We start from the raw sequence: 13,911 nt of genomic DNA, 5'->3' as shown, positions 1-13,911 counted from the left end.
ACTTTATTTAGACTTTTCTAATTAACCATTAGATCTTCCACTTCATATTTGGATGCCTCCACGTGGTACACTCATCTAGGACAAGAACGGAGAGCCTATAAAAGGGATTTTAGCAGCCTTTCTTAAGGTTCTTCTTTTCCCATGGAGAAAGCTTTGAGGAGAAGACCTTGTGGCGGCTAGAGTAAGGTTGCCTCATGTTTTCTCATCTTCTTTTGCATAATTTAGTTGCTTTGCAATATTCTAAACTCGTTTCCTTTGACTGTAATTGGATATAATCATTTTCTCATGCTATGTTTTTTTTTATCTTAAATCTAGTCTTATTTCCATGTCTTTTGAGTAGTTGAATGGGCTAAGAAAAAGGGACCTTAGGCTATTCTTTTTACCCTTGAAATAATCCCTTAATTTTGGTTGATTACTCATTTAATCAAATTTTAATTTAGACCTCTCCATTTTTAGTGAAAATGTCATACCTTGATGTTTGTAAATTGAAGTTTAGGGGCTTCTTTGTGAGTATTTCAAGTGCTTAATAGTGAGAACCATTTTAACTTGATACAACTATTATTCAACTCTTAATACTACAATTTGGCAAGGAAATGGGTAGAGGGTGCTTTAAGTATTTTACTAGGAAGTCTAACTAACAAATTTGAGACTTTAGTTCAAGTAAATTATGATTTTATTGAAAATATTCCAACTAAGAGAACCAATAGGTATTCTTTGTTGACTTAATTTTATTTAAGGATCTTTTCATGGTAAGAAGGAAGCCCAAAGGATCCCTCAATCGTCAGCATTTTATTATCTTTTTTATGGGTGATTCGTTAAAAGAAATGTATATATACAATTTGTATAAGTTCTAGAAGATTATAATGGAACTGCATCTAGGGTTGCACTTTCTACATCCCCATCATTATTTTCTAAAAACAATAAAAATTAGCTTACGAGAAATGATCAAAAAGTATGCAACATGCACGAATGTAAAGTTTTCAAAATAAAGGGAAAGGAATCATAGAAAGATAAAAATTGATAAATTACGAAACTATCAAGAAAGCTAAAATCCTTGTTTTGGTTATACAAAATGGCTGAGTGACAAGTTACTACTACATATCATGGTTCAATGTTGGTCTAATTGTCTGTTGAATACATTTTTTTCTTCTTGAAAGAAGTCCATTGTATTACATATGTATACAATGATTTTAAATAAATTTTGTATGATAATTTGCTGCTCAATCTACTGGTTTTTACACCTTAAAGCACTGCTAAACCCGTTAAACCAAGCCTTGAAATCTCTTCAATCATGGCTTGCTTCCTAAAGGATCATCAAGATTTGAGGAAGAAATCGACAATAAAGCAACCACTTCTTCCATATTTTCCACTTCCCCGGTTTCAATTGTTTCATGCGTGGGAGACTTGTTAGTGTTTCTGTCACCAGACTGTGAAGGCCTAGCTGATGTGCTTGGTGCTTCTCTTGGTGCAACAGGCCTTGTACTGCGCACAAGTGGAAGAAACGGTTCTTTTATTAGGTTTACCAAAGCTTCATTCTGAATGAATGGGGAAAAGAACATTATTAGTTGTTGTATTCACTAATACAAGTAGAACAAAAAAAGTTATGTAGATTCCCAAAGCAAGCTCATAAAGAAAAACAAACATTAATCATGGAAAAAGGTATGTAAAATTAAGATGCCAACTACTATTTTATCTAGGTGTGTGTGAGTGATCAGAGCCACTATGCCTGAGATTTGTTATTCTTTCTTTTCTCAGCTACCTCAAATAGATTTGACTTCAGTAACCCTAAAATTGACACCTCATTGAACTGATAAACACATAGTTCTGTAATTGCCTAACATTACATGGTGGTAATGATTACTAATGAACCAACAAGCTTTTATTGGGTTTGCGCAGTCTAAGGTACCATTTCAATGTAAGATCTTTATAGTAGTTGGTTTAAAAGACTTATTCCATTTTCATATGGAAATTTCAAAACTTTCTCTTTGAAATTCACAACCATTCCCAATGTTCAACCCCCCAAGAGACTAAAAGATGGGAAATGATGGAGTATCTAGAGAAAATTCCAATTATGCAATTGTAAAGCTTTCGTCTAAGTGCTAAACGAGTGCATCCATGCAGGAAAGATTATTCTAAGAATCTTTAGAGACATTAGAAAAGTAAACTACCTGCTCCCGCATCCGTGTAAACTTGTCTCGCAGTTTCTCTTCACAAATCTGTGGGCAGAAATGAAGAGGGGTTAAAAATTGAGGAAACTCTGATTTAGTAAAACTAAGATGTGAGGAGAAAGGTAAGAAGGAACAAACGCGAATATTTTCTTGTGCTTCCTCATTACTTGGATCCAATTGTACAACTGCAGAAGTGGGAACAAAAATTAGGGCAAGATTAGTTTAGATTTATAAATGTAATGATTTTTCATGTTGATCAACATATATGGAAGAGGTAAATGATACAGAAAATATATGATAATGCACTTGAAACTAGGGCTGAAGAAAAACAAACTCTAAAACTAAAACAATAAAAGAAAATATGTAGGAGTGAAAAGAATTCAAGGCTATGTTGTAATCAAACTAAGACTAACCTTTCACAAATCCATGGCAAAGAGCATCAATAATGTTTCCTTGTTCAAGACGGATGTGACCAAAGTGACTATATGCCTCAATGCACTTAGGGTTGATTTCTATTGCTTTCATACAGTCACACAAAGCTGCAGCATACTTTTGATTCCCATAATGAGCAGCCGCTCTGACAGACATGCATTGTTTTAGATCCCAGACAAATTACAAGGGAAGAACATATGAAATAGGAGGCATCCATATTTGCATGAAATTAATCTAGATTACATGGATCCATAACAAACATGACTAAATTTACTGTTTTATACTACTCCCTACTTTGTCAAGAGCTTGTTTTCAGCCCAGATCCATTAAACCCATGATGTTTTCTTCCAAACAAATTTAGAGCATCCTTGAAAGAGTATTTTAGAGTTCACCGAATAAGGTATGTATGTGCATCTGCATGCTTTCCCAACAATAGTATTTATAGGCCTCTTCAATGCTGAACAAATTGTTGCTTTATCTTTACAATATCAAGTACAATTTTATCCATAAAGGCCTACTTAGCATACCTATTGCAGTAGAGGACATCCTTGTTGTCTTCAGAAAGGGCAATGGCACAACTACACAGGTCGACTGCTTTTGTATACTGCTCTAACTCCATTGCCATTATTCCTAAATAGAGAAGACAATAGTTTCAATCACAATGAAGCTAAATATATTAATCTGCATGAATAATAATAATAATAATAATAAAATCTTAATGTCTCTTTATATAGACTTTGGAACCAAGCAAGTCCCTAGAGCCCGTATGCACTCTCAAAGAAGGCATCCAGAATCCAATGGCAGTGCAATTATTCTTTGCAACTTACACAATATTTCCAATGAACTTAAGTTGAACAGGAATTGAAAAGTGAGTTTCAGCATTCAAACACTAAAATAAGTGGAGTGTGATCATGATTCAAAGTCGCGGTATCGGTCATTGACTCTGAGGGTCATGAGGCATATCGGTCTTTGTGTCTTGGTTCGGTATCAGGCGATACGTAAAATAAGATAATTAAAATTTTCAAAAAATTATAAAAATATTATAAAAAATAAATAATAAAATAGATATAATTAAATAATATGAAAATTTTAATAAAACAATTTTTTTTTTTTCACATTTAGCTCAAAATTATTTGTGATAATATTAAAAATTGAGGATTTAATTCTCACTTTGCCATAAAAACACTTTAATTTATCATTAAACCTCATCTATACCTTTCATATCATTTTACTTTAGCAAATTGGGGACTCAATTCTCCTAATATGTTACTATTAAATCATATTAAAGTGTTTATATGAAAGGTATTTTCCATGTAAATCCATATAAAAGGCGGTTTTTAACTTTACTAATTTGAGCTCCCAATCTCCCACCCTCGCACACCACAATTGTTGTCAAAACCCACAACAGAGCTCCCAATCTCCCACCCTCGCATGCCACCATTACTGTCAAGACCCATAATAGACGAAACCACCTACAATCGTAAATTTGCAATCGTGTAAGACCTAAAATAGGAGGGGGAGCAATCTGACTGTGAGGGGGTTGTCTTGTCGACGTCACCAGTAAAAGATTCAGTCCACTTGACGAGTCACGACCGTCGACACCAAAGCTCCACCCTCCGGTAATGCTCGATTTTGAGGAAAATCAAGTAAGTAAATCCTAAATCATGCCCTCATCCTTCGGTGGTTTCTCCAGTTATTTCCGAACGGGTCACGGGTTAGGTTTTTTCTTCTTCGTTTTCTTTGATCTTCTCATTGATGGTTTAAAATTTCAAAATAAGTGTTTGCTTTTGAAAGGGCAATCTCTGATTTTATTTATTTATTTTATGAAAATATTTTGATATTTTATTGTGATTGGAAATAAAATTTGAAAATTCTCTGTAACCTAACCGAGTCAGCCGAGTCTTACCGATTCCTAGCCAAGTTTGTGCATTATACTGTATCTGATATCGGTCTCGTCGTAGCAGGTGTCTTGGTGGATACGACTCGGCCGATACTTTGAACCCTAAGTGTGACTTCATTGCCTTGGATAACTTTCCGCATACTGTGCTAAATATGGATGTTCAACATAATGGTGTAAGATCACTAATGTAAGACAATTATGTATAGCCAGTATTGATGAGACAGACAATATTTACAATAGCATAGAAAAGGTAGGCTTTGAAGGACGAATGATGTAGGGTTTGAAGGAGACTCACACTCATTAATGTACATGCAGCTAGCTAGATAGCATAAGAGTACCTTGTGATATTATTGTTTCTGCCAGATTGTTGATGGTAAGGGCTCGAGATGCATTTTTCAGCTCCTGGCATTGCAATTATAACAATATTATTGTCAACAAAAAGGTGTGCAGAAACAAAATTATAGAACATCGGATCATTTTATTCATACTGCAGAATTAAATAAGAACTTCTTGTTTTCTTTTTTTTATTTTGGTTTAGTTTTCACTTTCCAACTGAAGCAGTTCAGGTGAGGTAAGTACCTTACAGATATTATTTAATGTCTCTAAACACTGTTGGCAACATGTAGAGGTTGGTGAATATAATACCATTAGATACGCTTTTCTTAACCATGAAATTAAAACCACCAAGCCAAATCAAACCAATCTATCATGATCTCTTTCTCAGCTCGTCTTTTCGTTCACTCCATCAGAGGAAGGTAGGCGAAGGGTTATCTTTTCAAGACAGGAATAGTTAATTAAGAAAGATCTTCAATACAAAAAATCTAAAAAATCATCCACATGGGAAATAATCAAAATCATCAGGAATATGGACATCAACTCATTTAATTCATGGTATAGTAGCAGATAGATATGCTTTTAAAAGTGCTGGCAACACATGGGGATGAATGACTAGAACACAACAAGATAAGCTTTTCTTCAAGAGAAATAATCTAGAGAGGCCTTTCTTGACAGTTTTTTCTTCAAGAGCAGAACAGACATATCTCATCCTACTGCAAAATTTATGTTGATATATTCCTCACATTAAACACAATATATTCATCCTCATGCAACATTAGAATCCTATGAAGAATAAAGGTTACACAAAACTAATTGACTCTTAATTAACTGAATGTCTCACACAAAAACTTGAAAGTTAGTTTACTTGGATTTGGTTCCTCATATTTTGGGTTCTTGGGACCATGCTCTACCTTTTTAGGAGTGGAAGGTTTTTAAATACGATTCCAAAAAGGTCAAAAATAGGATCTCAAATCAAAATGAAACTCAACTAATCTTGAGCTCTCAATTGATTAAGCCCATCCCTTTAACCAACTATTGTTTACAATCTAAATGGAGAATGATAGTAAAAAAAAACAAAGAACTTTCATTCAATTAATCAAACTAAAGCTTGATTCATGGGGAGTCGATATCACATGTTTGCTCACACAAATTTTAAGATCCAATTTTGATAGTAAAAAATTAGGATATTTATGAGGCTAGTATGAACAAAAGGTTACTTAAGGTGGCTAAAATGCAAGATAAGTGTTCTAAATTGATGGTTGCCAATATCTCAGGATGTGAGGTTTGTTTTCATAGCTTAGAAGGAAACTCTAACCCAATGAAACTTGTAAATGAATGAGCAAATTCTAGATTCCTAACAATCCCTATCAATGATTCACTATATGTGATTCATTTCCCAATTAATGCACTTACTGTAAAAATCTAGATAGGGATACAACTGGACACAACATGCATGAGTGAGGGTAAAGTAAAAATGCGATTGTTTGCGGCAATCTTAACATAAACAGTGGGGACTCTTCCCTATAATCAAATGATAGGATGATGTAAAAAATGACTACATGTTTCTTAATAGAGTTCAAGTTTGTGGATCATGTATATACATATGCATATACATTAAATACTAGTTGAAAACCTACTGTGGTAATTTAACAACTAAAAGAACACACTTTAGATTACTTTTATAAGACAAGACAAAAAAAAATGTCCATATAAAAATTTTGCTATTTCTATCTAAAAAAAAAATAAGAACAAGAAATTTATTGTGGCAGTAGGACACTTGATGCTGCTAAGAGTTGCAAGTAAAAGCCTTAAGAATGATGGCCAAAACATAGAAATATTAAGACCAAGACAATGTCAACTAAAAGCCAAAAACCTTAAGTTGTTCAGGGTGATGTATTGATTGCCTCCAATATATAATTAACAAGTAAACCATTTGTTGGCAGTAATTTTCCTGAGCAAATGAAGCAAGAGTAGGAGGGGTTTATAGGCAACCATTCAATGACAACCCTTCATTAGCTGAAATAATGTGAGATTGGAATATAACAGGCCAAAACTATAGTGTAGCTTAGTGATATTCTCATTTTGACTTTTCAATACAAGAAAATATTCTGGCCCTTTCACTCTTATTCTCTTGGATTATTGTATGATTTGGGAAGAAAAGCAATAAAAACACTGAGAATCATTAAGAATAGAAGCTGCAGGGTGAAAAACAATGAAGGCACTGATTGTCATTGGGTACAGAAGCTGCACAAGTGCAATGTATCACAAACTAGTTCATTATATCAAAAACAAAAGAAGAAACAATATAATTCTATGCAACAACATAAATGCCAGCAGGCAGCAGTATAAATAAATAAATAACCATATAACAATGGCAAAGCGGTGATATCTAGTGAGATATAGTTCAGCAAAATAGTTTGCAAACAACATCAATCATACCTCTACAGCATCATGAAAATATTTCTTCACTTTGGTTGCTCGGGTATTAGCATCTTCTGTAGGCCTTGGCTTGAAGAAGCGAGCTTTCGTAAGCGCAAGCAAGAACTGATGCAACAATTCTTTTACCGGAAGACCTGTGGACAACGAATCACCTGCTGGTTGTATATGGTTATCAAGAAGCATCAACATGTGCAAACAATATTTGACATCAACAGTCGAGAGTCGAGACAGACTATTAATTCTATGTTGGTCTTTTTTTTTCATCTTTTCAGCAATCACTTTCCAATTTATATACATTTCTCCAAGTTAAAAGTAAAAATTGCATGCATCCTTACCTCCAGAGGATGAATTTTCAGTGGATGGAGCTGGAGCTGCCTGTTGTGAACAGGGCTGTGCTCTCGTATCATTACCGTGTCGAGCTCCTTCCATTGAACTGAATAAACTAATGAAAACCCCTTTCGGCACTCCACCTGCACTTGAGGATTGATCAATATGGAAAACTTCTCGAAGACATTCCTGAATGACTTCAAAAGCTTCAGGATCAACTCCTGCTGCAGGAGTAACTGTAATAAAGATAAGCTATGAGTGCTAGAGGAACTGAACTAGGGTTGTGATCTTAAGGTGGAAATTAAAGAAACAAATGATCTAGAAGTGCAGTGCTGAAAACTTACTCAGTCCATGAACATCAAAGAGCTTTCTAGAACAATGACTACTGGCAAAGCATTTACAAATTTTTTTTTTAAGCAATCTGAAGCCAATGGGGATCAAAATTGAAAGCAACAATGCCTAACACTTCTAAAATAGACTCCATAATCATTTATGATTTTGTAAGTATTTCTAATTTAATCCAAATGGATGATAAACAATCATACCAAACTAAACAATCAGTAAGATATGATACTTAAGCAACAACACTCAAAAACATTGTAGCTTGGTTCAACTCTATCACCTAGATTCTCAAGGCTTCGAGAAATCCAAAATGCACATTTTTTCTAGAAACCTCCTCAAACTCCCAAAAACTAGTCTTTCGTTATCGCAAAACTGCATGCAAATCCTAATCGTCATTGTAGACCTGAACATGCATGCTTCAATAAATCAAGTCAAATATTAATTAATTAAAAAATTTATGTTTGTCTATGGAGTAGGAAAGAAATAATTTACTGTAATTAAGAAATGCCTGAGAAAGAGTTAGGAAAAAGTAATAATTACTTAGTCGCTCATCTCCTTTCTTCTTGTTCTCCTTAGTTTCATTACAGAAATATTCTATCTCCATTGTGTATCTTGTATTAGGTAATAATTTGTAACAATTTTAAGATAAACCTAGGTGTACACTTACAGGAAATTTTAGTTGTACACTTACAGGAGAGGGTGAAATGTCTAAACAAGTTTCATGTCTGTACCGTCACTATGTCAAAAATGGCACTCCGATGGTCCTCGAATTTTACTGGTCACAAACTTATGATTGAGTCTGGAAATTTTCCAAACATCTGTCAAAATAGAGAACAATAAGATCTTCTAGCAAAAATTGAGTTTGGATGTGAGTGGGCTTGGGTGGTAACCGAAAAAAAATCAATATTATTAATGTTTGTGATCAGCAAAGCAAATAAATAAATGGATATTTTTCCTGAGGTTTTCCCATTGAGATAATCTATCACATATTAGCAGTATCAAAGTTTTCTGGCTACCATCACAATAATCAACATACCTGCATTGATGGAAATTTTAAATGGATTTGAGGCTAAAGAATGTCAGTCTCCATGACAAGAGAATATCGCACAATAACCTAGTTTACTACAGATACACATTTTTGAAAATCAGAAACTTCAGTCATATAAAGCATCTCTTATAAAAAAAATAAAAAATAAAAAGCCAGTAGAAATCCCAGACTTTATAAAGCCCTAACCACAATTTTTCTTATGAATCTTACCAATTTTAGGCAGACAAAACTATATACATTCTTATAGAAATTCAACATAGTAAAAACCTAACCAAAAATTAAGTTTATATGGTATTTCTCAGTCAGGTGAAAAACCATAAATTGTAGAAACCTAACACTATTCATATTCATGCAAAACCCATCAAACCCTTTGATTAAATCCATGTAAAATACCAAAGATGAACCATATAGATCAAAACCACACTGATATGGGCTTCCAACAAAATGCCAACTTTTCTAGACACGCAGTTCCCTTCATGTAACAAAGATCCCACATCCCAACACCAAAAGACAAACCATCAAATCTCAATTCAACAATAAATCATCAAGAGACACACTGTAGGGATACCAACAACAATGGCTACATAAAAAGGGGAATTATCAAAAACTTGGACAAAAAATGCACTAAAAAATGAAAAGGTTATGTGAAGATTTATCATTTTGTAGGATCAGCAAAAAGAAAAAGAGAGATCAGAAATCCCTGTGGACTAACCGGAACTAAGAAAATCTAGAAAAGCAAGAACAATGCGGATGCACAGAGGAGAATCACTGCTGAGTCTAGGCATTTTGAAGAGGGTTTGATGTGAACTCTAGAGGGAGGGAAATGAGAAAGTTTTAGAGAGAAACAACTAAGACAAAGTGCTTTCCAAGGAAGATATGTTTGAGTGTTTCCTCACAATTCTCCTGCCTGGCCTATGTATAAACTGACAGAAACTGATGTGTTATAGTGCTGCTCACGTGTTTGTAGCCATCAAATTTTTAACCATTGGATCTTTCTAGAATTTTACAGTTTTGATACCCCCAACCCTGGTGAAAGCCCCTCATTGGATGTTTGACTTGGGATTGGTCCTGGAATGAGCATATTAGGTTTCAATGTCCAGAAAAGGATAGATGTTATTAGATAGAGGGCCTGTTTGCTATGTCTGGGAGTCACAATTAATGATAATTTGTGGGGGTTGATTTCTTTACTACATTTTTTAATATATATGCACAATCAATTATGACATTTACAAATCTAGAAAATTTATGTGTTTTGTCTTATTAACAATTGTAGAATTTTCTATATCCCTATTTCATTAACTTATTTGGGAAGAACATAACATAATTGACCCTAAATGAAAGACCAATTTATCATCAATTTTTGGACCACTGAAGAACTTTTAAGAAAAATTCAATAGTTATTATACAAATCACTAGAATTCACCTAATGAAATTAAGGTTTTCTGTTCTGGTCACTGACTTTGTTAGCATGTATCTTAAGTTAATTCAGTAATGAACTAGTTTTACGTTAATTATAATTTGTTTTGAAACTTGTAAGAACAAACCCTTGTCTACTAGGGTTTTGGTAAGGTGCTTATGGTAGAGTAGTTGTGTAATACATCCAATGGACCAAAAAATTAACACCTAATCCTTATTTTGTCACCACATATGATTTCTGAGACAAATTGTTTTGATAGATCAAATAAAGATATATGGTTAGGATATTAGCATCCTTTGAAATGGTAGGAAAAAGTTTCATGTTTCACTTCAGTCGCTTGTTCATCATCAAAATAAGATAGGATGTTAATAATTTTTTGCTGGCTAAGAATATGAAAAGGTAACATTGATTAAGTAAATGCCTTCTGGTGATGACACAGTTTTTCACTAAGAACTAGCCATGTGCACTGTTTTATTTAACTTTCTTTGTCTCTTTGCTTTTGTTGTTATTTTTTGTACTTCAGTTATTGTTAGCATTACTGATGACTTAAAATGACCAGTTCTTCCAAGAAGATTTAAAAGCATAAGATGGAGAGTTTGACAAGGATGGTTTACCTACAGGAGTTAAAAAGGCTAAATTGGAAGTTGGTTGTCTAAGAGTGTTAGGCCACAAAAGAATGCTTTGAAATATGTTGGTGCGGTACATATTCTTCAACCACAGGCTGCCTAGTTAAAAATGGACCTAAAGTTGCAATTTTAGTCATCCAGAGGGGAAAAAAAAAATGCTTTCTAGGCAATAAGAAGTCTTTTTTCATCAAGTGGACCGGAAAGGCTATAAGTTTCTCAATCCATTATACTCCCTCTTGGAATGAAACCAATAAAGTGGACCATGATAACCCTGCTATTGGATATCGAAAGTCATTAGGCCATTTTCATTTTTCTTTCAGGAAGTTTTCAGTCGTTTTTAAATTTTTTACTATTAAGTATTGTTTTCAAATACTTGGCAGGACCTTTTACACTTTCAGTCAACTTGCAACTTTCATTAAGTTTCCTGTTTTTAATTGCAACAGTGTCATTGTTGTTTTTGTGGACATCCTACACTTGAACCTCCTTGCTGAACCTACATAGAAGAAAACAAGTAACACGGGGAATTTCTGACTAGGCGTTTGCCCAGAATTTGATGCTTAAGTTAGGGATGAGAAGTTGGAAACTAAAGAAGTTAATAGCAGAGAGCAGAAAATGTTATCATACTTGGTTTAGCCGGAGGTCCTTCTACAAAAGGGTTCGTAATAACTTTAATTACTGCTAATGTTACTTTGACATGGTACTGGTGTCTTCTATTGCATGCCTTATTTTTAATTGCACCATTGACGGAGTTATGCTTATCAATGAGGATGAAATAATGCATATAGGGTGTAATTAGTCTACACAGGAACTAATCTACATAGGGTACATTAATTACTTCCTCAATCACATGGATTTGAGTCATGCTAGTGTTTCCAAGAAACCCGTTTGTCATTTTCCAATGTTAACAGTATCCAAATAAAATCTGGTCTTGTTTATGATACATAGCATGCCATGGTCGTATTAATATGGCTTTGTAAATTCCTATTTTGTATTACATCTTTGAAAGTTGTGAAAGAATTCTCCTGTGTATGGTCTCCTCACTTATGGCTAGCTATAACTCAATTTCCTACTAAGATGAGAAGTCTTGGGGGCCCTCGTGTCTCCCCTTAGCATATGGTTTCAACTAATAAAATAACCCAACGTGATGGGTGTCCAATCCATAGGGAAAAGGGAGAAGAGGGGTTGTCTAAGTGGAAGTTTAAAGGTAAATGAAGGTGAAATGGGTGAAATTTATAGAGATTTCAAAAAACAAGGAGAAATTGAAGGATATTAATAATTGAATGTTCAATACAGCCAACACATTGGGGGGGTAAATTCAGCATTAACCATATTGTGCTACCTCAAATAAGCGCAGTTATCTTATTTTCCATGATTAATGCATATTTCTTTTAAGCCTATATATGAGAAACAAAGATATTCATGGATCACTCAATGTGAGTTTGGGTAAAACAGGATCAAGAGATATCTTCGCAGGCCATGGAGGAGTAGGCTATAAAAAAATAATGGCACACATGGTGTCATTCCATAGCTGCCACCATTTTTGCCTTAACCTAGAGGAGCATTGTACCAAAAACAGTAGCACGGATGGCATCACTCTTAGTGTGCCACTATCCCACCCCAATGTACTGTTAAAAATGGTGCCACTCACATGAGTCAACCTTTTACTTGTTTCTCTGTTCACCCTTGAATCTTCAACTACTTTTTGGATGCCCTCCCATGGCCAAACAATCAGGGAAACCTTTGGAGCATTATTTAATCTTATTTTCTAATTAAGAGAAATGTGTGGTGCCTTGCAAGGTGTCCTTCTCGGAGCTCCAACAGTTGGTTCTAGGTTGTTCTCTATTGTTTCTTAGATAATTTGTGTAGTTTTCTTTGTTTTGATTTTATTAATTTCAACTTAAGTACTTAATTGGGTTTAGTTAAATTATTTACAAGTTTTGTGCACTTTGAATAGTCTTAACCTGGATTTTAATAGCATTTCATTTCCAAATTTGTGTTTATGCATTTTTGCTTTCATGCTAATAGCTAACGAGTAGTCTTTCTTAACTGAGAAGAAATGGTCTTTATGGAACCCTCTTCTAGGGCGTTAATTAGAAGTACCTCTTATGTTGGGTTAAATTGTTTGATGGATATCTCTTTGAAATGAAAGCTTAATTGTTGCTTTAAGGGATTTCAAGTACTTAGTGCTATTTTAAACTCTCTTGTTTGCCTCTACACCTTACTTGCAAGAAAATCAACCAAAGAGTTTTTGTTCATCCAAGATCCTATTCAATTTCTTAATCTCACTACCTCTCCCTGCACCTCTCTAACCCTTATTTAAATAATTATGGAAAGAATGCCCATTAAGTTCAAATGAGGGAAAGCTTCGCCTAACCATTGAAGGAAAACATTAGAGGACAACCTCTCCTCCTCAACAATTGTCTACATATGTTCTTCCTCTTATGAAGACATTTGAGTACATCCTCAATAGATTCATTTTAAACCAATTTTAACAACCACACCATTTTGGTCTATTGATTAAATTAAAGCCTTTTTGTCCATGTTCACTGATTGATACCATAAATTATGTGGTAATAAGAGAAAAAAATCATATCTTAAGCTTGATTCCAGCATTGAACACTCTAATCAAATTTATGCTACCTTGCATATTTTCTATTTTCTCACATTTTCCTTTAGTTATTGATGTTTACAACAATTTCATGAATAAGGATGATCTTGGGATCCTCCTGGGATATCCCGAAGGTAAAAACAAAGTATGAGTAGAGCTAAAGGGTTAAAGCCACATAAAAGTCAATGACACAATCCTATTTGGAGCAATCTAAAATTTAAGGATAGTTGAAGAAGTTAGATAAGTCCACATGAGTTTAAATAAACTT

General features: G+C 34.1%; 1 protein-coding gene across 1 annotated transcript; it reads right to left on the bottom strand.

Moving 5' to 3' along the window:
• Positions 1 to 1,005: 1,005 nt before the first annotated feature.
• Positions 1,006 to 8,548, bottom strand: LOC104880982 (uncharacterized). Its single transcript, XM_059740945.1, has 9 exons — positions 8,485 to 8,548; positions 7,611 to 7,838; positions 7,276 to 7,427; positions 4,839 to 4,902; positions 3,128 to 3,230; positions 2,582 to 2,745; positions 2,307 to 2,353; positions 2,169 to 2,216; positions 1,006 to 1,535 (listed from the first exon to the last, which is right to left on the bottom strand). The coding sequence occupies exons 1-9, from the start codon at positions 8,546 to 8,548 to the stop codon at positions 1,290 to 1,292; spliced, it is 1,116 nt and encodes a 371-aa protein (XP_059596928.1). The 3' UTR covers positions 1,006 to 1,289.
• Positions 8,549 to 13,911: the final 5,363 nt, after the last annotated feature.

Source organism: Vitis vinifera, chromosome 12, assembly GCF_030704535.1.
Source record: "Vitis vinifera cultivar Pinot Noir 40024 chromosome 12, ASM3070453v1".
Classification (NCBI taxonomy): Eukaryota; Viridiplantae; Streptophyta; class Magnoliopsida; order Vitales; family Vitaceae; genus Vitis; species Vitis vinifera.
This window is presented reverse-complemented; position numbering and strand designations above follow the sequence as displayed.